The sequence below is a fragment of the Lissotriton helveticus genome, chromosome 3_2, assembly GCF_964261635.1.
Source record: "Lissotriton helveticus chromosome 3_2, aLisHel1.1, whole genome shotgun sequence".
NCBI lineage: Eukaryota > Metazoa > Chordata > Amphibia > Caudata > Salamandridae > Lissotriton > Lissotriton helveticus.
Window position 1 is genome coordinate 9,925,102 of NC_136062.1, and position 23,848 is coordinate 9,948,949.

The 23,848-nt window shown below is 43.7% G+C and overlaps 1 protein-coding gene and 1 long non-coding RNA gene across 4 annotated transcripts in view; one reads left to right on the forward strand and one right to left on the reverse strand.

The window, feature by feature from the left end:
- The window catches only part of TM6SF1 (transmembrane 6 superfamily member 1), a 622,619-nt gene that overhangs the window by 268,043 nt on the left and 330,728 nt on the right, over window positions 1-23,848 (reverse strand). For both annotated transcript variants that reach the window (XM_078684737.1, XM_078684736.1), the window contains exon 6: window positions 7,738-7,859. In XM_078684737.1, coding sequence (XP_078540863.1) covers window positions 7,738-7,859 — 122 coding nt within the window. The remainder of the gene's footprint in view (window positions 1-7,737; window positions 7,860-23,848) is intronic.
- The window catches only part of LOC144826417 (uncharacterized), a 905,759-nt gene that overhangs the window by 91,337 nt on the left and 790,574 nt on the right, over window positions 1-23,848 (forward strand). The window lies entirely within an intron of this gene.

Consider the following 23,848-nt stretch of genomic DNA (forward strand, 5'->3'; position numbering starts at 1 on the left):
ATGTGGCTGCCTTTCAGACACTCAAAATTGCCTTATGTACAGCTCCAGTGTTAGGCACCCCAGACTATGGCAAACAATTTTTTCTTTTTGTCCATGAGACACATGGTTGCGCTTGCGCGGTCTTAACTCATATTTTTGGAGACAAACATCGCCCTTGTGCTTATTTTTCGGCTACACTTGACCCAGTAGCCCGAGCCCTCCATGGATGTTTACATGCAACTGCTGCTGCTGCACTTATGGTCCGCCAGAGCGCAGGTATTGTTATGTCTTCACCCTTGACCTTAATGGTCCCACATGCAGTAGATACCTTGCTCAACAACACCAAGACACAACACCTTACCAGTGCACGACTTACAGGTTATGAGCTCACTCTTTTTGCCACTCACATTGACATTAGGAGATGTAATATTCTAAACCCAGCTATACTACTCCCTACTTGGACACAAGGGAAGGATTCTGACCCTCATGACTGCATGTTATGGACTGAAGAAGAGACAAAGGGTTGTGTGGACCTACAAGACACCCCCCTAAAAGACGCTGATGGAACACTATACATAGATGGTTCGTGTCTTAAAAGATCGGATGGAACTACATCTGCTGCATATGCCCTCACCACTCTTGTTATGGTAGTTGAGACAGCACAAATTCCACAGGCATCGGCCCAAGCGGCTGAATTAATGGCCTTGACACGAGCTTGTGAACTCAGTAAAAACATGACAGTTAATATCTATACGGACAATCAATACGCCTTTGGGATGGCTCACAATTTTGGCAGACTCTGGAAAGAAAGAAATTTTCTCACCTCACATGGGACTAGAATACAGCATGGTACCCTGATACACAGACTTCTAGACGCCTTGATGTTACCAAGAAAAGTTGCAGTGATTAAATGTAAAGCCCACCAGAAAGTGACTGATGATGTATGTGAAGGCAATGCCGTTGCAGACCAAACAGCAAGACAGACTGCTCTACCTGGGTAGATGCCCTAACACTTGCTCTCTTGTCAGTAAGGACGACTAGCCACTCAAGGATAGGATTATCTCCCTACGAATTGGTATTCGGTAGACTAGCTAATGTATGGGGCGTACCATGGCCAAAGAAATTGTCTGATGTTGAGTTCCTAGTATTGACTGATTACCTATACCAGTTAACCAATTCCTTTTGTACTTTTTATCATCAAGTACACACTGCTATCCCCGACAAGAGCGAAGGCCTGGGTCACACCATTCAACCAGGTGACTGGGTGGTGATCCGAAATTTTCAGCGTACCAAGTGTCTGGAGCCCCGCTGGTCACACCCCCGACAGGTTCTTCTGGCCACCCGCACTGCTGTAAAAGTCGAAGGAAGAAAAAACTGGATACACGCTACCCACTGTAGATGCTCAGACGTGAGTCCCTTGCTCACTTTGCCACTGGATTCAAGCAAGCCTTGCTGAAGACGGCTGAAATGCCAGAAACCGGTCCTTGGAAGCTTGTTTCCGGTCCAGGGAAGGCATGGCTTGGCAGTTCGGACTGGACTGTTCCCATGAGGCACAGGGTCAGACTGATTTGCATATGGCCATGTCTGAACTGGTGTGGCAGAGTGGGCTAAAGAACGGTGATGGATTAAACCCAGTTCTGTTGACTGGGTGTGAGTGTTTGATTGGTTCAGATGCTCCGTCCATCACCACCCCCTTTTGTACTGCTTTGTTCGCCATAGGTTGGCAGGGTATGCTCAGACGTGAGTCCCTTGCTCACTTTGCCACTGGATTCAAGCAAGCCTGGCTGAAGACGTCTGAAATGCCAGAAACCAGTCCTAGGAAGCTTGTTTCCGGTCCAGGGAAGGCATGGCTTGGCAGTTCGGGCTGGACTGTTCACATGAGGCACAGGGTCAGACTGATTTGCATATGGCCATGTCTGAACTGGGGTGGCAGAGTGGGCTAAAGAACGGTGATAGATTAAACCCAGATCTGTTGACTGGGTGTGAGTGTTTGATTGGTTCAGATGCTCCGTCCATCACCACCCCCTTTTGTACCGTGACTCTCTTAGCAGCATTCATAAATTCTTCGTAGCCTATTGGTGAGGAATTTGTCTGCCATGTTTCTTGGAAGAGAAGAATATTATGCTGCGAGATAAACTCCATGAAATTTGGTTCTTCTAATTTCGTGCTGGGGCCATGCACATTCCAGGAACAGATGTTGCAGCCCCGGTTTGGATTTAGGGCCATTGATGAAATTCTTCATGCCGTTTTGAAAGTAGTACCGGCTGTGTTCGAATGTCGAGAGCCCGAAGGTTTAATTACTTCTGGGTGGCTAAAGGTGATGGTGATTTTCCTTGCAGTATGCTCTGTACACTTTACTGAGCTAAGATTGTCCAGGCCTTTGGCACCCCTAACAGGCCCTCTGTATGGTTTAACAGATGTAGGGGGCTTGCATAATGGGGAGGTGCGACCTTTTTTAACTCCATGCCCCATTTAGCAAATGAATCCTTCTATTACCAGATCTGCTCAATAAAGGCGTTATCAAAAAATGTGGCTGTAGTAATTTCTTGGCCAGTGGAGTGAGAGTTTTCTATAAACTTAATACTTTCTAGGTCACTTGTATTAATGTAGCACAGAGAGGGAAGAGCTATGAATAGTTTGAGTAATACACTTCTGTTAAGAATATCGTGAGTTCTTCTTGAGACTTAGTAGGGGATGAAGTCCAATTTATTATTATTATTAAGGAGATCACACTGCGGCTCATTTCCTGAGCTCCTTTCAATAGCTTTGTCAGCTGCAGTGTGCTCCGAGTTGGTCAGAAATTAATTCGGAAAGGCATGTGTATTGTTTTGTAAGTGTATTTCATTGTTCCTTACGTGAGTAACTTCCCCGTCTCCCCGAGATGGATTCTGAGGGACCCGTATATTGTTTTGTGAGTGTATTTCAGTGTTCCTTATGTGGGTAACTTCATTGACCCCTAGGCAATAATTGAATGTTGGTTCAGAGTTGCGTCTTTTTTCACTATCATTTGCCGTGGCCAAATTGGCCTCTGACGGGCAGGTTGTACTGGTTTCTGGCGCGATGCATCCTGATGTTGGTATGGATTTCGCGATTTGTGTAGCCTGTATTTTTAAGTTCTGTTTCTCTTTCCTTACCGGAGGCTTGAATAGACTGTATACATTTACTGACAAAGATTGGTCCTTGTGTCTTGATTGTGTCCGCTTGGAGTAATGGCAGAGTTGATTGGTGGAGTCAGTAGCTCCTTAGGGCTTACTGCGTCCAGAATTTTATGAGATGCGTTATCTTCACTTTTGTTCCTGTCTTGCTCAGGAGTAACGAAGATTGAGTTGGATGCCTGACCGATTTGTTTGCTTTTTCTGGCCTCTCTCAGGCGTTTTCTTTCCCACTTAGTTAATGGCTTAAATACTTTAGATTGCCTTGCTGGTGGTACCTTGTGTTGGTCGCTAGGTAAAGTATCCAGGATGCCTGAATTGCCAGATGCGCTTGATGGTTTGGGAGTAAGTGAAATTGCCTGTGCTTGAACTGAGTTAATCCCTGATTCACTTCTGTTTAGCCCCCTGAGAAAGCTGTGGCATACCGTAACCACTTTGCTTAATACTTCGGTTTCTTTTTCTGCTGGTGTTGCGGGCTTGATTAGGACATCCCTGGTTGTCCCCAGTATTTATGTCAGTAAGGTAGGAACTGTAGCTAATTTGCCAATTATTTGAGTACAATAGCAATGGTCGATTTGGTATGTTGTTTCCCGATCTCACTGCATCTTCGTAATCATTTCATCGAAACTATGCAACTTCTGTTCATTCCCCTGGACTTGAGTTGCTAAGATATTTAAAAGATCGACTTGAGTGTATAGCTAGTCTGCATGGTAGGTCATTGCTTTACCAATAGTATCCAATGTGTTTAGCAAGTGAAGCCAGACTGAAGATGTTGGGGAGTTGCTTGGTTCTGCTGAGGATGAACGAACACGGTGGGAAGAGAACTCCAGTGATGGATCGCCCAAGCAAACCTTAATCCTACTGGGTTGTTCCTTTTTTTGTGAAAATGACATCATGGTGTTTGTTTCCAGGTTTTTTATCTTAATTTGTGGCTCACCATGTGGTTTGAATTGACAGGGTTCCGGGCCAAGTTGGTCCTCCGTTTCCAATGAAAGGAATGATGAATCAGACTTACCTTGGTTGTTGGTGCTTGGTTTGGTGAACCACTGAGCGTCAGGGAGGGAAGCTCTTAACAACGTGTGGCACCCCAAAAGGACTCAAGATATTTGTGTTCACCTGTGTGTTATATTGCCTTCGCTGTATATATTGTATCTATTATTTCGAGGAGAGATTAGTTGGTGCTGCTGGAGGTGGATGTCTAAAGAGGGCGAATGGCGATGAATTAGTGCCTCAATGACTTGGGGATTATGACTGACAGGTTTTCTGAGGGAACAGAACTTTAGTTATTAGGAGTTGGAGGCATGGGACTTCTCTGTTTGTGTCATGTGGAACATCTGATCCCGTGACCTGGGATGCTGTCCTTATATTTTCACAACCATTATAACTTATGTTACAAGAAGGATTTGTGTCAGCCTCACTTTGAGGATCCGTGATGTTGTTGGGTAAATTTATACCTTTAGGGGACTTAAGGTCCTTGCGGCCCCGGTTTTCCTCTGTAGTTTTGATGGCTACTTTTAAGATGTCAGTAATCAATGCCTGTTTGCTACTGTTCGGACATGAATAGTGGCTAATTGAGGCTAAGAAAGTAGCTTTCTTGCTTCCTTCACAATTGTTGTGTGGGGCGGACTTGGTGACTTTTTTTTTAGAATGACTGGCTTGGCGTTTGCCATTGCTGAAGTTGCACCAGTAGGAGCTTCCTGCTCTTGCCATGCTTCTTTGTCTAGTAGGCCTTGCACTGAAAGGTTAAATCTAGAAAAGTTACTAGTATTGTCCATGGCGGCGGGTGGGGTTCCCTCCTTAACTTTTTTGGGTATAGGTTGAGTTTTTTTTTCTTTTTTTTCCCCTCCTCTTGTTCTCTCTGACCTCATGCCAGATTAATGCTCACCAACCTGAGAAGGTTGGACTACTGGAAGACACCCAATAAGGGACTGCAGGCCTCAGTTAAAAAAGAAAAAAAAGAAAAAAAATGGCGTACTGGTTAGCCCACGTTATGACAGAACACTTACATTTGACAGATGCCGTAAACTGTCGACTGGATAGTAGCGGCTAGCAGCGGATGAAGGGCGTTTGGTAATTGGCAGTGTGGAGAGTGTGGTAGAATGGAACAACAAATGGGTCAAGAATAAACTCCAGCCAACTCGACCTGTACTCCAACCACTGCCGTTAGCGGTGAGTGAAATGGGATGGATAGAGCAACGGCAAGGTGACAAAGGAGCGAGGACGATGTATTCGGTATCAAGATGAGGGTGGCAAGACCCCTGAAGGGGGTAGCATCTGTTGACAACGGTGCCCGGTTGCCTAGGGAGTGTAACAGTAGAGGGCAGTGGCCGGCGTGGTGTGGGAGCGGTGCAAGGCAGGACAGGGCGGGGGTCGCAAGAGCATGAGAGCAGGGCACACTGGGGTGCCACAAGCCACACCCAATGTGGTTCGGCCGCCTCCGTGGACACACCCAGGCTCTTCACTCTGCCGCTGCTGCTAAGGGCGGCTGCGCTCTCACACTTAGAGGTGCACACTTGCCTGCAGTCTCACGTTGCACCCCGCCGCCTCTCTGGTGCTTCTGGGGTTTATGGTGTAATGCTGAGCCCTCCGCGGGTCTTTGCTGGTGGCTGGTGACCCCCAGAGCCTGGTTGACTCCGAGTGCGAGTCCGAGTGGCAGCGATGGCCAAGCACCCTGCTCCTCACCGGTCCTCTCACAGCTGCCTGCCGCTCATTGCGACAGATGCAACAGAAGCTGCAGAGCTGCAGGGCTGCGGAACTCAGCTGCAGGGCCCAGCGAGATAACCAGGCAATCGTCAGGGGGGCTGCGGCAGCGACTGCATTCAGTCCTCTCCCCTCCTCGCTCCTCACAGCAGCAGCACAGCGTGGCACTACCTCTGCTCTCTCACTACCGGAAGCGTAGTAATGTAACTAGTTTTCTGCTCGATTATGAATAATTGACAAACCGCCTTGAATTCTGTTGGCACATTACCAATCAGGCTCTTTCCACTCTCATAACTGTATTTCATAGACCACTCCTAAAAAGGGATGGTATAAGCATGCACGACCACATATATTCTACCGTTTTCTCAACATATCATGCTTTGAACAGCTACTAGTTCCACGGCCATGTTTACAGCAGGTCTCCAAACCTCAAGCACCTCACAAAACCGCTGCAATACAGTTCTAACTACAACCAGCATCCTATGAATCATGCACTCCGAAAGGAGCACCCAGGGTCACAGTGTGAATCGAAATGCTTCGACATCTTGTTAGAGGTAGGAATGTTATATACATTTTACAGTACATAACAGTACAGCACAACTCACATCAGTGACCTGGCGATATCACATATTAACATTGAGGTTTTCCAAGAAAGGTACATACACATCACAGCTAATGTAGAATAGGAAGAACAGCCCATTTATAAACTAAAACAAATAGATTACATGCAGCAGTTTCACAAAGTCTTCGCTAGCTCTAATTTCAAAAGAGACAATAATTTAACATATTGATGTTTGTCCACTAAGGGCCATATGTATCATCATCACCATTTGCGATTTCTAAATAGCGTTTAAGGAATCGCTATTTAGAAATCGCAAAATGGTACGTATGTAGAAAATCGCAATTTTTTAGCGATTTCCAATTATTCCTTATTTGCGAATTTCCCATTCATTCCTATGATTGTGAAATGCATTTCATTTTGCGATTCGCAATTTTCTAATCGCAAAATGAGATTGATTTCAAGGGTGCAGGGGTGTCTCAAGGACACCCTGCTGCACCCCTGAAATCAGCATGTGTGTGCATATGGCGCACATACATGCCCTACGGGCATGTATGTGCGTCACATGCCACATTCAAAAATGCCAATTTGTGCATTTTTAAAAGAAATCGCAAATTACCACCAATTGAAAGTTGGTGGTAAATTGCGATTTCTTAAGCTAAATTCGCTATAGAAAAATGCTTCATACATAGCATTTAAGGAATCGCAAAATTGCGATTCCTTAAATGCTATAGCAAAATAAGGAATCGCAAATTTTTGCGATTCCTTATGATGCGATTTTTCTTACATATCAAAACATGCAAAAAAAGCCTTTTGCGATTCGCAAAGGCCGGAATTCGGCGAATTCCGGCCTTTGCGAATCGAAAAAGGCATGATACATATGGCCCCAGGTCTCTAAAACCATATGACTTACTGTCAAAGGCACTGGCTACACACATATATTACTGGGGAAAAAATGAGATACATGCATGATAATTCCTTACTGAGCTTTTGATATAGCAAACAAGTATTGGGTGGTACAACCCTAACTCTATAGAACCTACAGTGAAATAAACCTACTGCCTCTCTCCATGCCACTGAAAAAATACTTCATTTATATGCTTGCCTTCCGATAAATGAGAAATATGGCTAGGGCACTTGACTTAAGTCAAACTGGGAGCATTTTGTAGTAACCTTATATTGTGCTGTCTAAGACACCCAATAAAGTAATATAACAGAACATCTAAACATTTTGATTTAAATAGTTTTAATAAAGTGTACACTGACATATTACAGCCATGACATATTGACATAGTTATTGTAAAAGAACAACTCTGAAAGCAACAGTTATCTCCTGCAACAAATTACCTTGTTTTTAAGATTATAGCTCACAGATGGTTGATTATAGATTCTGAAACCAGCCCAGATAGGCAAACAAATGTATGGTAAATTCAGAAGGAAAGCAGGGCAGATTCGTGTCCCATATTTGCCTGTTAGGGGAAAAGGATACCGATGAGGAATATGTGAGTTAACATACAACATATATTTACTGTATAGCACTATGACTCTTGGTCATTACTTTGTACGCACACTATGCTGTTAAATCACTGAGTGATTTAATATGCAGGCCTAACATCTCATACAATCATTTTAAGTTTCTTTAGTAGTTGCGGTTATCTCGGATTCTCAAGCATATTTCAGTTGCTAAATGAGGTGTTTATTGTAGATAAATAGGTGATGTCTGTATTGAAAGAGTTACTTTGTAGTTAGGTATACTATGTTGTTCATGGAGAAATTACGAGGAACAGACTATGTACTAGCTTCAAACAATGGCTTGATACATATATGCCAATATTTTCACACTAGCAAGTGTGATATTTTGAAAGAAAGAACCAGGAGAATGTATTTTCTCCCTTGGCTTATATTGCCACAGCGACAATTGTAGGTGGAAGCCACCTAAAATAAAGCCACTTTTGGCTTTAGGACTCCGAAGTCTCCCATCTGAATCAGATTATTGCCATGTATGTTGATAGTAGGCTGCAAACCTAGAATGTGTAATAGTGGATTTATCATATTTTAATGATATAGCATCTAAATTATGAACGAGGAATAGAGACAAATATAAAAGCCAAACAAAAGTGAAACAGTGACGTAAATGATGACTGATCGATAATAGGTGTGATAAAATAAGGCCACAAAGCGACTGTCGTTTTTCCCTTGACCCGAATTACCTCACTGGTGATCTTTTACCATGTCAGATGAGATTTCAGCAGTCACAACCCTGCTTTCAGGTGAATTTGTTTCTAATGTGCATTTCGTTAGTTATGAGGGCTCAATAAGAAACTGTTTAAATATGCGATCTCGGGTACAAAGAAAGGGTCAGCTAAAAGATACCTGTGATTGTGCAAAACCTGAGCCTTTTCTTTTTTCAATTGATCTGTGTTTCCGACAATAGCTGCAAACCTTGACAGTTGTCCAACAACTCCCTGCACAGCTAAGGTGAAGAAGCACATGTATATGCAAGGAGATGTCAGCACGCTCAGATATTCAGCTTGAGTAAAATGGGTCATCTTTCAATGGCCTGCTTATAGTACAGTCTGTTAGACCAATAATTTAATAGAATGGGGATAGGTCAGACAAAAGCATCATACATTTTTTCATGTGATCTCTATTGATAACACTTTAGATTTTTGGTAGGATCCATGGGATTAAGACAATGGATCACTAGCTATAAGAAATGGGTTACCTGTAAGTGCAGTTATCCAGTATTGGTATCTTTCATAGATTCACATGTCTGAATCATTCCCGGACGTCAGGATGGGAGTCTCCGGTACATAAATAAAGTAATGTCCCATTAGACATATAGAGTAATAGGCCAAAGGCCTCACATTAGTAACATATCCAGGTCCTTTTGTAATAAGGACCAAACTCTAGAGAGCAACCAATCAGCTGCCACCAACCTCTGGAACATTCCTGGAAGGAGCTCTAGTCCCTCAGATTTTCGTGGGCACAGTGCTATATAGAGGTACAACTGAGAGTAATAGGTGAGCCCTTCCAAGGGAGGCAGGTGGGTTGCATGTGAATCTATGAAAGATACCAATACTGGATAACTGCAGTTACAGGTAAGTAACGCATTTCTTATCCAGTATTAGGGTATCTTTCATAGATTCACATGCCTGAATCAGAATAGAAAGCAATGATAAGCACATTTTCGTTTGCATAAATAACATAAAAGCATTAGTTAATAATTATATATATATATATATATATATATATATATATATATATATATATATATATATATATATATATATATCAACATTAACATGCAAAGCAATAAATAGCAAGTCTGGCAAAAGGTATTTACAGTGACAGAGAAATGTGTGTGGAAAAATAAGAGAAAGGCTGGTGGGAAGGAAGGCAGGCTCACATCTATCGAAATAGATGACGCAACACAGCCTGTCCCACTGCAGCTTCCCTTGCTAGCTCTGTATCCAAACAGTAATGTTTGGTAAATGTATGCGGTGTCTTCCATGTTGCCGCTCTGCAAATGTCTGTGATGGGCATGCCTACAAACAGTGTCATAGAAGTAGAAACTGCCCTAGTGAAATGGGCACTAATTCTTGATTGTATAGGTTGACCAGCTTGTTGGTGACAGAAGACAATAGCACCAGAGATCCATCTGGAAATACTTTATTTTGTGTGGGGAAAACCCTTCCTGGGCAAACTGTAAGCCACAAAAAGTTGGTTAGACTTGTTGAAAGTTTTTGTTTTGTCAAGGTAGAACTTAAGGCAGCGTTTCAAATCCAGTGAATGTAGAGCTCTTTCAGGATTTGGAAAGAAAGTCTTTAAGACAATAGGCTCATTTAGGTGGAAGTCCGACTGGACTTTTGGAATACATTTTGGACTAGTTCCAAGAATTACCCTGTCGTTCTGGAATTGAAGAAAGGGATCCTGTATTGTGAAAGCGTGAAGGTCGCTAACTTGTCTTGAGGATACAAGGGCTAGAAGGAGCACAGTTTTCCAGGAAAGGAACTTGAGGTCAGCCCTGTGTATCGGCTCAAAAGGGTGCTTCATAAGCTGAGCGAGTACTGTGTTTAGTTGCCATGTTAGAGGTGGAAACTTTATGGGAGGGAAAGTCCAAGACAGACCTTTGAGAAATTATTTTATCAATCTGTTTGACCAAAGAGAAGGTCCTGTAGAAGATCTTTTGAAACGGGATATTGCTGCCAGGTGAACTTTTATGGAAGCGTGGGCAAGGCCCGAAGTAGCTAAATGAAGGAGGTATGGCAAAATCTCTTCTGGAGAGGATGTGAAGGGATGCACTTTAGCCGACCTGCACAGAGATACAGAATCTTTTCCATTTAAAGGAGTAAGTCCTGTTTGTACTATCCGCCTGGGCACGAGATAGGACAGCTCTGCAGTCCGGAGGAATGTTAAAATCCTGAAATTCGTGGAACTCAGGAGCCAGGCCGATAATTTGAGAGATGCTGGATCCGGTGTTGGACTTGTTCCTGGTCCATTGTGAGGAGGGATGGAAACAGTGCCAACGGAATTGGAGTTTGCAGGGAGAGGAGATGAAGGTCCGTGAACCAATGTTGGTGAGGCCATAGTGGGCCCATTAGAACCAGTGTGCAAGACTCTGCCTTCATTTTCCTGAGGAGTCTGGGAATGAGGGGAATCGGCAGAAAGGCATAGGCGAATACGCCGAACCATGCTATTGAAAATGCATTCCCCAGAGATCCCCGTTAGGGATGCCAGCTTGTGAAGTGTTGGCATTTGGCATTCTGCCACGTGGCAAACAGATCCAACCGTGGTTCACCCCACAGAGAGAAGATGCTGTTGAGAGTATCTTGGTTTAACTCCCACTTGTGGCAGGTTGTCTGCATTCTGCTTAGCGAGTCTGCAAATGCATTGTCTTTTCCTGGAACATACTCCGCTCGCAGGGAAATTTTGTGCTGAAGAGACCAGTTCCAAATTTTCTGAGATTCTTGAGAGAGTGAGAGTGAACGAGTCCCTCCTTGCTTGTTCAGGTAGTGCATTGTCGTAGTGTTGTCCATTCTGACCAGCACATGTGAACCTTTTATTCTGAGAAGTAAAACCAGGAGGGCTAGATAGACGGCTCTGAGTTCTAGGAGGTTTATGTGCAGTTTCGGCTCGGAAGACAACAACTTTCCTTTGATCTGAAGTTCCAGAAGGAAGGTTCCCCAACCTTCTAGAGACGCATCCGTGGTTATAACTTGAGGGGAGGCTTGAGTTAGGAAGGATAGGCCTCTAGACAGATTTTGTGGCTGAGTCCACCAGTTGAGAGCGGCGACCATCTGAGGAGTTACCTGTATAATGTTGTCGAATGATCCACTGATTTGAATCCACTGAGCCTCTTGAAGAGGACGCATGCGGAGATGACAGTAAGTAACTAGGAGGATGCAGGAAGACATCATTCCAAGGAGGGATTTGAATAGGCGCACTGAAAGAAATTTTCTTCTGCATACGCGTTCTGCCAAACGCAGGAGTTTGTTGTCGCTCCTGTGATGGGTAAGCTTTTTTCAGGACATTATCTAGGACAACTACCAGGAATGCTATCCGCTGAGAAGGCAGTAGAACTGATTTGTCTACCGCCGACAAGGGACCTCTCATCGTCGAAGCGGTCGTCGCTGAGGTCGACGTCGAGCGAGTCGTCAACGCTGTCGACGAGGATTTCTTGATTTTGATAGTCAACGACAAAGGGGTACGTGCCGTAGACGAAGACGTCGTCGTCGCCGACGAAAGGGATGTCTACAAGACTGAAAGTGTCGAAAATGTCGTCGTCAACAAAGTAACTCCAATGGAAGTTTGAGGAGATTTCGTCATCGTCAAAGTCATCGTCGACGAGGTGGTAGTCGATGGGGCTGAGGAAGGCTTTTTAAAAGTGTGTTTCACCCTCGGCGGAGGAGTTAGGGGGTCTGAAGCTGTTTTTTTCGACCCTAGAAGCAGAGAAGACTCCCTGGCAGGTAAATCTTTAGGTGAGACTCTAAAGACTTTTTCTGCGTCTTCTTTTGAGGTTGCTGCGAGGAAGGACCTGGAGAAATAGCTCTGGGCTTTTTCGGAGGAGTCTTTGAAGAGGATTTCGATGAGCTCTCACTCTCCTCAGAGAACAAGGGGAGACTCCCTTAGCACGACATGCGGTAGAAAATCTGAGGGACTAGAGCTCCTTCCAGGAAGATTCCAGAGGGTGGTGGCAGCTGATTGGTTGCTCTCTAGAGTTTGGTCCTTATTACAAAAGGACCTGGATATGTTACTAATGTGAGGCCTTTGGACTATTACTCTATATGTCTAATGGGACATTACTTTATTTATGTACCGGGGACTTCCATCCCGACCACGGGGAATGCTTCAGGGATGTGAATCTATGAAAGATACCTAATATTGCATAAGTTATATTCCACTGAGGAAACCTCCAAAATGTACCTTTTATTTTTTTATGTTTAGGGTGAAAAATGAGAAACAATTACTGGGACATGCATGAAATGTTGGCTATACTAGAATCATAATTTTCCCAGTTTTCAGAAACAAGCAGAGTTGTGTCAAATATATATCTTTTAGAGCAGATTTTGCATGTTTCTTAAAAGTACTCCATTTATTCTAATTTAGTGTGGTTTAAATCCACTTGCAATTTGTGGCGCAAAAAGTGTGAAACCTGTGGAAGATCCTGGAAAGCTACATCTTTCTGAAAAGTAGACAAAAGTCTGAATTCAGCAAGGTGTCATATGTATACACCCCTCAAGGCTTTCCCAAAGAAACTAATCATAGAAATCTGAAAGTTACAAAAATAATTAGTATTTTTTTTGTCCCAATAGCTGGTTTACAAAAGGAATATACAATCACAGTCAATCGACCCTTCTGGCTCATGGGGATATATGCGGTTTGCAGGTTCTCCAAAACCACACAATACTCAGAGTCATAAACCAAGCTGCAGATCATGAGGATTTTCATTGCATACCAACCATACAGCAATTCATGTGGAAAAATATAATGAATGAAAAATAAATATGTATTTCTGAAATGCACGCAAAATATTGAATTTAGGAACAGTGGTTATTTGTACACCTATGAATTTGGGGCTACCCATTCTATCATCGATTCAGGGCGCATTTTGCAAAATGTGTTCTTTCTTGCACATTGGCTTACATTTGGAAGCCATAAAGGCAGAGAAATCCAAATGTTATTAACCAGTGTTCTACTATTCTTGTGTTTCCACGTCTCTCAGTAAAAACGATATCCTACTTGTGTGACATGGCCTAGCCGCTGTGACACGCAACACCACAAAAAGCAACCTGAAGACATGGCATTTCACCCAGCAAAATCAACACTTTTTTTTTTTTTTTTACAAAGTGGGGAACTACAGAATGTAGGCCCTAGTTCAGTGAAAAGTAGACACCCACGGAGTCCAAGGTAGTGTGACTCACGTGGTTCCACAATGTCTTTTACCCCAGGGCTCTGCAAACCTCGTGCTTTGTCTAAAACAGCAATTTTCCTCACATTTCTGCAACAGTAAGTTCTGGAAGTTGTGGCAAGCAACAAAATTCATGTCACATAGCGTTCCCACACTAATCCCGATACAACTTATTTCCCTCCTTTGTTTCTGGGCCTAGCAAAAATGACATTAAATGCTCCAAAACAAGGTGTGGAGAAGTAAAAAAATCTGAGAGAAAATGACTTGGTTTAGCGGTGTGGGTGACTGTGAATTTTGGGCCCTGGATCGCCTGTCAACCAGGGAATCCAAGCCAACTATAAGATTTCCTGAAAACTAGATCCACAATTGAATCCGGCGTGATGTGACTTTATGTGGAGCCTATGAAAGTTTCAGATAGTGCAGGGATCCACAAAATTCCTACCACCTTGTGTTCCCATATTTCTAGATGAAAGCGATACCTAACTTGTGTGTCTGGGACTAGCGCCTGTGACACAAATAAACTCAGAAAATGAGACATGGAGACATCCCATTTCACCAATTCAAGCCAACCCCTTTTTAGGTTGAGCCACAGCGCTTGCACTGTTAGGCGATCTGTTATAGGTACTTTGTAGGGGTCAGACTCCTCCCACACGTTGGAATTGCTTTTGTGTGTGTCCTTAAAAAATCGTAGCCTTCAAATGGCTAATGGTGGTGGAACATCAACAACACACAAGAGAATATAGGGTCAAAGGGATATTTTACCGACCAGCCTCAGTTCCAATCCCCAATTTATACAATAGCAACAACCAACTGAACTGGGGGTCCAATAGCTACCAAGCCATCAAGTGCTTTGCAGTTTACTAGTGACAGAATTAGAAGAGTGAAAAATAACAGGAATATTAGAGGAACCAAAAAGCATTGAGCTGAACTTGTATTCCCATCATTAATCAGAGTGATCAATCTTACCATCTGGTTATCCACCCATATGGATCATATGTCTCCTGATCATGGTGACAGACTTCCAATAAAGGGACTCACTCAAAGGAATCAGAATAAGAAACACAGAGAAAAGTGAGACAGACTGTGCAGTCTTTACAGTCTGTGACCACTTGGGAATCAGAAAGCAGTGCAAAACCAAAACAAAAGTGTGTTAAGTTAAAATAGAGTCATGAGGAGAAAATAGAGAGTTTATTAGAGTTATCACCTCACCCTCTAGGCTAAAAACAGAACAGTGCAGAGAGCAGTATTAACAAATAACTGCTAGGACTAGAGCCTGTGACACAAATAAACCCACAAAATGAGACATGGAGACATCCCATTTCACCAATTCAAACCAACCCCTTTTTATGTTGAGCTTGCGCTGTTAGGCAATCTGTGGGGGTCAGACTCCTCCCACGCATTGGAATGGCTTTTGTGTGTGTACTTAAAAAATCGTAGCCTTCAAATGGCTAAGGTGGTATAAGTCCCACCTTTTTTCAAAAAGTTCACTCCCATGGAGTATTACCGTGAGACAGAGCAGCGGCATGCACAGTATTACGTGCTTTTCCGTGGGCATTCTAATTTACATCGCTTCAACATTACCCAGCCCACATACTTATGTGCATTTGTAGAAGATAGACAGGCCTCATGTTTTGACCCAGCAATCTTAATATGGAAAGAAATTACTGTTTGCGTAACACATTACCGCAAAAAAGGCTATACTCTCAGTATAAAACCTAGTGTTTATATTGAAAAAATCTCATATTACAATATGCATGATGTAATGCGTTTCTCAGCCATGCTATATTTTCAAAATTAATTAATAAAATAAGTAGAATGTTTCATTTAAATTCTTATTTACAGTCACATAAACAAACGTATAATCATAAAAAAGCTTGCTTTCCATATATCGCTACAGCGAGTAAGGTAGAAAAAAACATTAGTCAGATGCACCGGCTCTTTCCAATGGTGCAGACGGAGGGGCCTGTTCACTTTGGGTGCTTTTGTGAGATCAAGGAGCATGTTAGAATTGTAAGACATGGACTGAGATGGAGGAAGCCATTGAAGCACAGGAAGAGGAACCTCATCAGGAGTACGGGAGCGAGGAGGTCAATACCTGCGACGGCCAACCGGCGGAGGAGAATGGCGATTCTAATGGCATTTAAGCGTACGGCCTACCTATTGTCTTTGAGATTGCTGGGCAGGCTGCACTGGGTAGATGCTAGGGTAGGGTATCGGGGCAAGCTAGTAGTACGGGTAAGAATAGTCCCCACAAAAGCGTTTGACTTGCTGTAAAGACAGGGTTACGTAAAAGTAGTAGGCCTTGAAAAACGTGCTATTGAATTTTAGGCCAACTTAAGGGATGGTGTGGGGCTCACTTTTATTATTGATTGTGCATTATCTGGCTGTCTTGTGTAATATCACGCACACCAAGATATTATCACACACACCAAGAGGTTGTTATGGGCAACATTTTTATTAGTTCAAATAAAAAAATAGTTCTTCAGATCGATTTTAAAGTTGGATGGAAGAAACTTTAAAGAGGTGTCATTAGTTTGCTTCACAAGTTCATTAAATAAGGGCTTCTTTTGTTTAGCCGTAGTTGGTAGGTTTGGAGGAATGGAAGGAACAAATAACATGGTCGGATATGTTGGAGTCAACAGAATGTCAGGAAAATAAAAGAGAACACTATTGACGGGATTCACACAGTAGACACCGGGGAATGTTTTTCATAGGGAGATTCCATGGGGCACCGAAAGCAGAAAACTACAGAACTCTATGGTAAATGCCCTACCATGAAACATTCCCACCCTTTTGATAAAACACTATTCCACATATGTGAGTGGGCTTGTTGCACAGGAAAGGAATAGGCCAAAATTGTGACCATGTGAAGACTACTTTAACACTATCATGACATAAAATGTTTACATATTTGGCCTTTTAATATGCCTACCCACACATGTGAGGTACTGTTTTTAATAGAAGGTGGTAACACTGGGGGGTGGGAGGTTTGCTGTTCGCCACACCTTCTGGCACTTTCTCTCAGGGAAATTGTTTTTAATCAATATTCGACCTGTGTATGTAATTCAAGTAAGAAAAACTGGTGGCATCCTTGGAAGCCATACCACCCAGAACACCTCCTGTTGTCTAGTGTTCATAAATGTCTGGGTTTGGTAGGTGTCTCAAGGTACTAAAGGAGCTGGGGCTGAGATGTTGTTTCTATTTGGATTTTTTCTCAGGCGAATGAAAAAATCCAAAAGGTGGTCCTCCCTGATCGCAAAACATGTGTATCCGTGCTCCAAGAAAGGAGCAGGTAATTATATAAAATATTTCTGAAGCAAAGAAAAAAACTAAACTGCATTCAGGCTGCTCAATGGGGTGCAAATGGCACTCTTCCCAACACTGAAATCAGAGCCTGTTTCCTACCCAAGTACAACACCCCTTCCCTTGTCAAGGTCTTTTCTCCACCCTAAACCCCACCAGCAAATCTGACACGTTCCACTTCTCTGCAAGTGGACCTCCAGAAATGGGGATATTGAGACAGTACTACTGATGCTTTTTAGTGGTTTGGGCCTGAAACTTAGATTCGGCTGCTATCCTGACTTTTAAGTTAGACACTCAAAGCGATGGACATAATGGCACTGCATGGAAGTCTCAGATTTAGGTTGACCTAAAGGTGGCAAGAATGTTTCTCATACTTCTGATTCTCATACATCTGCTTAGGGTCTTCAACCTTTTCACTAACAATAGCTACCTATGTTCAATTAGAATCATCCTGAGCTATTAATATTATTAGTGTTGTACACATAGACAAGATCGCATTAGTGTCCACACTATTCATTACCAGCTGTGATCATCTCAGTGCAAGATTGCCAGCAGAAATGTGAAAAAGGCTTAGTCAATTTGCAATGTCTCTACAAGGGTAATACATAACAGCCACAGCTACTATGCCCCCTGCCACCAAGGTAATAATATTAGGAACACGTCTCCTAATGCTGCATGATTTATCATTTCAATATCAGCTTTAAATATATTTTGGAATGTATGGGTTCTGAAAATACACTTATTTTGAATATCAAATACACACTGGGCTGCACACAGGAGAGCTACTGGTAGGTGGGTGAGAGTGACCGTGTCTCTTACATGTGCTAATAGCCTCTTGACCGTCTCCTTTTACATACACTGGCATTGTGACACAGATTCCTGGAACTCCATCTCAGAGCCTGAGGAAGATTTAGCCCTATGCCCCCACCTTTCAGCTGCAATTCCTCCTATCCTTATTTTGGTAATCATCTCTTGCAGGTCAATTGCTGACCGTGGCACCTGAGCAGTGGTTGTGAGAGGAGGCCATTAACAGAGGGAGAACACGAGGGGGACTGCTTCTGTGACTCCGCCACCCATCAGGAGACTTGCAGAGACTTTTTAGAGAGGCCCTGAACACCAACAGATGCTAGGAAAAAGCCAAGCATTTACTGCTCCTGCGCCCAAATACACTGCTTGCTACAGGCCCAGCTGTTTAGGAGAGAATAAGAAAAAATTATATTGGTTTCAAAGCCACGGCCTTCAATAGGTTCAGCACTGGGACAGCATGTCGTAGGTCTTTTGGAAAGGTGTACGGAAGAGGGAACTTGGCCATAGCAAGTCCTCCTACTTTGATGTAGAGCACATTTGTAACAATGAAGCAGATTCAAATAAGTGTGCTGGTCATCAGTGCTAAAGCTTTGTGACCAATGGTAAGAGATGCAGCGCCAATTTTTAGTTGCAAACTCTGAGAGTTAACAAATCACAGGGTATGCAACAGCAAATGGCTTTTAGGTACGACATTCCGATCGATTTTAATGGATCGGGCCACTCAAGCCATAATAAAAAATAAATAAATGTATTAAACTCATTTTGTGAGCCAAATCGCAACATGGGTTAGCTAACCATATTGAATCACATTTAGGAAAAGATGTAACTGCAATTAGATATGGCATTTATCAATGGTTTGTGACAATTGCAGTCTCAAAACACTCAATTAATTATAGTCATGACAAAGGAGGCGGTAACAAATTTGCCAAGGGAGGGTGCCACCATCACTTTTATGAATTATGTCAGTTGACCTTTGGCAGGATGAGGGAGTAGGTAGTGGTCATTTGCTTGGCTTGCAGCCCCAATACTTTCCCAAACAGGAAACCGTTTTTTTAAAGCTGCACTACTTCCATTACGGAATAGGGGCTGGTTTACAAAAAAGCTTCCTTTTTGGGAGTGCAAACCAAGGGTGGTTGTCTGCCGTTCCTTACATTCCTGTTTTGTAGCCAATTACAGGATGTCACAAATAGAGATCTGCCTAATTATTATTCATTAAGGAGGTCGTTCTGCGACCCCTGCGGCTGGACATTTTGTGATGTGGACAATTAACCTCTTGCATGCTAATGACAAGGTGAACTCGTCATGAGGCACAATGAATCTGTGCTCATGACAAGGTCAACTCGTCATGTATAATGGGGAACATAAATCTGTAGCGCAGGAGGGGAAAACCCCTTAGCAGCCAAATGGTTAATACAAAGGTCGCATTTAAAATCGAAGACAGGTCACAAAAAGTTAGTGCACAATTTGTAACTATTTTTTTGAGACCTGTCTCTTGGTACATCAGCCCTAAGGGAACACCAACACAGAACAGGAACTCTTAAAAGCTGGGAAGTCATTGGCACCAAGGTAAATGAAACACAGAGCTAACTACAATCAGGACTAATGGGGCAACAATTTGATTGAGGATAGAGCTGGCCTTGTGTGTCAATCAATACCCACTACTGATGGCACAGAATGTCCTGATGAGCTATACGTTTATGTGAGACAGTGAGAGAGGCACATTCCACCAAAATAATAAGATTATTAATGACAATAAGCTACGATGCTAGGAGCAGAATTGATCTCAGCTAGAAAAGAAAAAACAACATCACTAACAGAGCACAGGGGGCACTAGATTAGAAGTGAAATTAGAGTAAAAGGGAGGTAGGAGAGACTATTTAGCTGCTAAATAGCATCCAAATCATTAGAATCTATGGGTATTAGGGTCAGAGAAAAAATCTCTAAAGCAAATCGGTAAAACTCTCTCCAGTGGGAAAATTTAAAGAACTACCAAAGGGGATGATGGAAGGAGTGTTGACAATACACTCACCCCCAGTCAACTGACCTGGGTTTAATCCATCACCATTATTTAGCTCACTCCGCCACCCCAGTTCAGACATGACCATATGCAAATCAGTCTGACCCTGTGCCTCATGGGAATAGTCCAGCCCGAACTGCCAAGCCATGTCTTCCCTGGACCGGAATCAAGCTTCCCAGGACCGGTTTCTGGCATTACAGCCGTCTTCAGCCGGGCTTGCTTGAATCCAGTGGCAAAGTGAGCAAGGGACTCACATCTGAGCATACCCTGCCAACTTTTAAAGAACTGCCATATCAATTTATATCCACTAGGGATAGTATGGGCTATGGCAGGATGTGTCTGTGAGCCAAGATTAATTTATACCCAAATGACTGATCAATCAATAACTCATAGATTCAAAACGTTGACGTTCCAATCGTTCAATGTGCATTATCAAGAGCTGCATTATTGACTCTCCCCGATTTACTAACTCCTCACCCTCATGCAGCAACTTCCTCACTACTCCGGGGTTCGGTATCTGGCCATGGGCATCACAGACCACTCCCCACTTTAGGGGATCTTTGGTCTTCACAAAGGACTGAACCAATCCCTGGTACCTCAATGTTCCTTGCATCAGAGAAGGTCTCGTGGAGGTGAGAGAGCAATATTATTCTGAGAATGAGTCCTTAGTTGACTCCACACAGACCTTTTAGGAGGCGCACAAAGTGGTAATTAAAGGGAAGGGCCTCTCCCTGATAGTGGGACATAAAAGAGATGAGAGAGCCAAGTTAGAGACACTCGAGCAAGAGATTCACAACTTAGAAACAGAACTTAATGAGCAGGAGGATACAGAAAACATCCACGCCCTGGGCTAAAGGACACATAATATAGAGATGCAGCAACTGTTGCTGTTTGGGCAAGCCATGGGGCCATGCAACACGCCCTTTATGAGGTTGGTAATACGACTGGGAAACTTTTAGCCTGGCTGGATAAGCAGGAACAGGCTGGCCACTGAGCATTAGAGATCAAAATTGCCATTGGCTTATGGGTGAGAGTTAGACAAAATGAGGCAGATGCCTTCGCCTCCTACTACACACAGTTATACTACCCATCTTTGTTTGCTGCTGCAGAGGAGTCCCCAGAGCTCCTGACCGACATTTGGCTCCCAAGCTTCTTGAGCTCTGATAGAGCTCTGTTGGAGAAGGAACTTACAAGGCAGGAAATCATATGAACTTGGGTAAAGCTCTTGGCTCTAATTGTATGCCAATTAAACTTTACAAACTGACTGCCTCAAAACTGGCCCCTCATCTGCTAAATATGTTTAAGGACAATTGACAAGTGGATTAGCTGCCTAGAAACCAAAGATTTATCGCCATTGTGATCATACATAAAGATGGTACACTGCCGGAAACTGCGCTTCATTGCTGCCAATCTCGCTCCTAAATGTCGAAATTAAGATACTTGCTAAGGTGGTGGCCTCTTGATCGATTAATGTGATCATGACTCTGGTCCTCCCAAACCAATTGGGTTTTATGCATGGGAGAAGCACCACTCTCAACTTGAGATGCCTGCGTGGAGTGCGGAGTCATATCGACAATTTTCAAGAGCAAAAAGAACACTTGATGTACAGAATGCAGAACAATGTCATACATTCACCCCAGTACAGAGTTCTGGGGCAAAATCCATTGTTTTATTGCTCACCGTTGCATTCCAGTTTGGACCCAGCAATATGCAAATCAGTCTTGACCCTGCACTCAATGGGAACTGTCCAGCCCGAACTTCCTCGCCAGGTCATCCCTGGACTGCAAACAAGCATCCTAGGACCGGTTTCGGGCTTTCAGCCCTCATCAGCCAGGATAGCTTGACTCCAGTGGCACGGAGAGCATGGGACCCACGTCTGTGCATACCTATCCCCCTCGGGGTGACAAATGCAACAAGAACAATTGATGGACAGAATGCAGAACAATGTCATACATTCACCCCAGAACAGAGATCTGGGCCTAAATCCATCGTTTTATGCTCACCATGCCATTCCAGTTTGGACCCAGCCATATGCAAATCAGCCTTGACCCTGCGCCCAATGGGAACAGTCCAGCCCGAACTGCCAGGCCAGGACCTTCCTGGACTGGAAACAAGCATCTTAGGACCGGTTTCGGGCTTTCAGCCCTCATCAGCCATGATAGCTTGACTCCAGTGGCATGGAGAGCACGGGACCCACGTCTGGGCATAACCGTCCCATTTAGGGTGACAAATGCAAAAAGAACAATACATGGACAGAATGCAGAACAATATCATACATTCACCCCAGTACCGGTCCCAGGACGCTTGTTTCCAGTCCAGGGAGGACCTGGCTTGGCAGTTCGGTCTGGACTGTTCCCATGAGGCACAGGGTCAAGACTGATTTGCATATGGCTGGATCTAAACTTGGGGTGGCATGGTGAGCAAAAGAACGATGGATTTAACCCAGATCTCTCGACTGGGGGGTGAATGTATCATTTATTCAGCATTCCGTCCATCATTTGTTTGCGTAGCAATTTTCACCCTAAGTGGGATGGGTATGCCCAGACGTGGGTCCCTTGCTCACTGTGCCACTGGATTCAAGCTAGCCTGGCTGATGGAGGGTAATACCCAGAAACCTGTCCCAGTATGTTTGTTTCCGGTCCAGGGAGGACCTGGCATGGCAGTTTGGTCTGGACTGTTCCCATGAGGCACCGGGTCAAGACTGATTTGCATATAACTGGGTCTAAACTGGGGTGGCATGGTGAGCAAAAGAACGATGGATTTAACACAGATCGCTTGACCTGGGGTGAATGTATGATTTATTCAGCATTCCGTCCATCATTTGTTTGCGTGACAATTTTCAAGAGTCTGCCCTGGTGCTCTCGCTTGACGCCGAAATGACATTTGACCCAGTGGAGGGGACATACATGCTTGAGGTGTAGGCCAGGCTAGACTTTTGCCCGCGCTTTACAGCATGCATACACCTCCTATATACTGAATCACTGGCACAAGTAAAAGTAAATGGGGGGACATCCCAAGTGTTCAGGCTACAACGCGGCACAAGACAGGGCTGCACGCTATTGCTACCAATTTTGACCTTGATATTCAAACCTTTGGCAGCCTGGATCAGAAAAGTCCCACTGTCCTTGGCATACATTGGCCTGACCATTGGGAGGAAAAAATATCACTTTATGCAGAGGATTGTCTGCTCTACATGAAAGACCCTATCCATACATTAGGTAGGTTATTGCAAATACCTATCCTTTTTGGCCACTACTTGGGCTACAGCATTAACTGGCGAAAATTCCTTATAAATATCCATAACAGACAAATACCAAGATTGCCCTGCTAGTGAGAGGCAACAATTGCAATAGATGGATTCCGCTATCTCTGAATCTACGTAACAATGGACCCTGATTTGTTCAACAGCAGTATTCTGACACCGCCTCTGGAAAGACTGAAACAAGATGTCCAGCACAAAGATCCCTGCCGTCATCGCTCTTCGGCAGAGCCGCTCTCTTCAAAATGATGTCCCTACCTCGTTTCCTCTATGCCTTGCAAACCACATGCTATCAGGTCCAAAACTCATACTTTAAGGCAATTGAGGGTGGAAATTAGGACATTGCTCTGGAACAGGGGCCTGGCATCAATAGCAATAGATAAACTCACGAAGGGGTGGTTCGATGGAGTGATAGCCCTGCCCGAAATCCAGAAATATTACTGTGCTGCACAACTGTCCGCTATTATCAACTGGGTGTGCCTCCACCCAGAAGAAACTACATTCGAGATGGATAGACAGGATATGCAGCCATTGGGACACCTCAGGGCTATATATGGAGGAACTAAAAACACAAACCTTCGAGGTCCAACAGTGGTAGTGATATACCTCTGGCAAACAGCTAGACATGCCTTGGGATGGAAGGACAAGATAATGCAAGCCA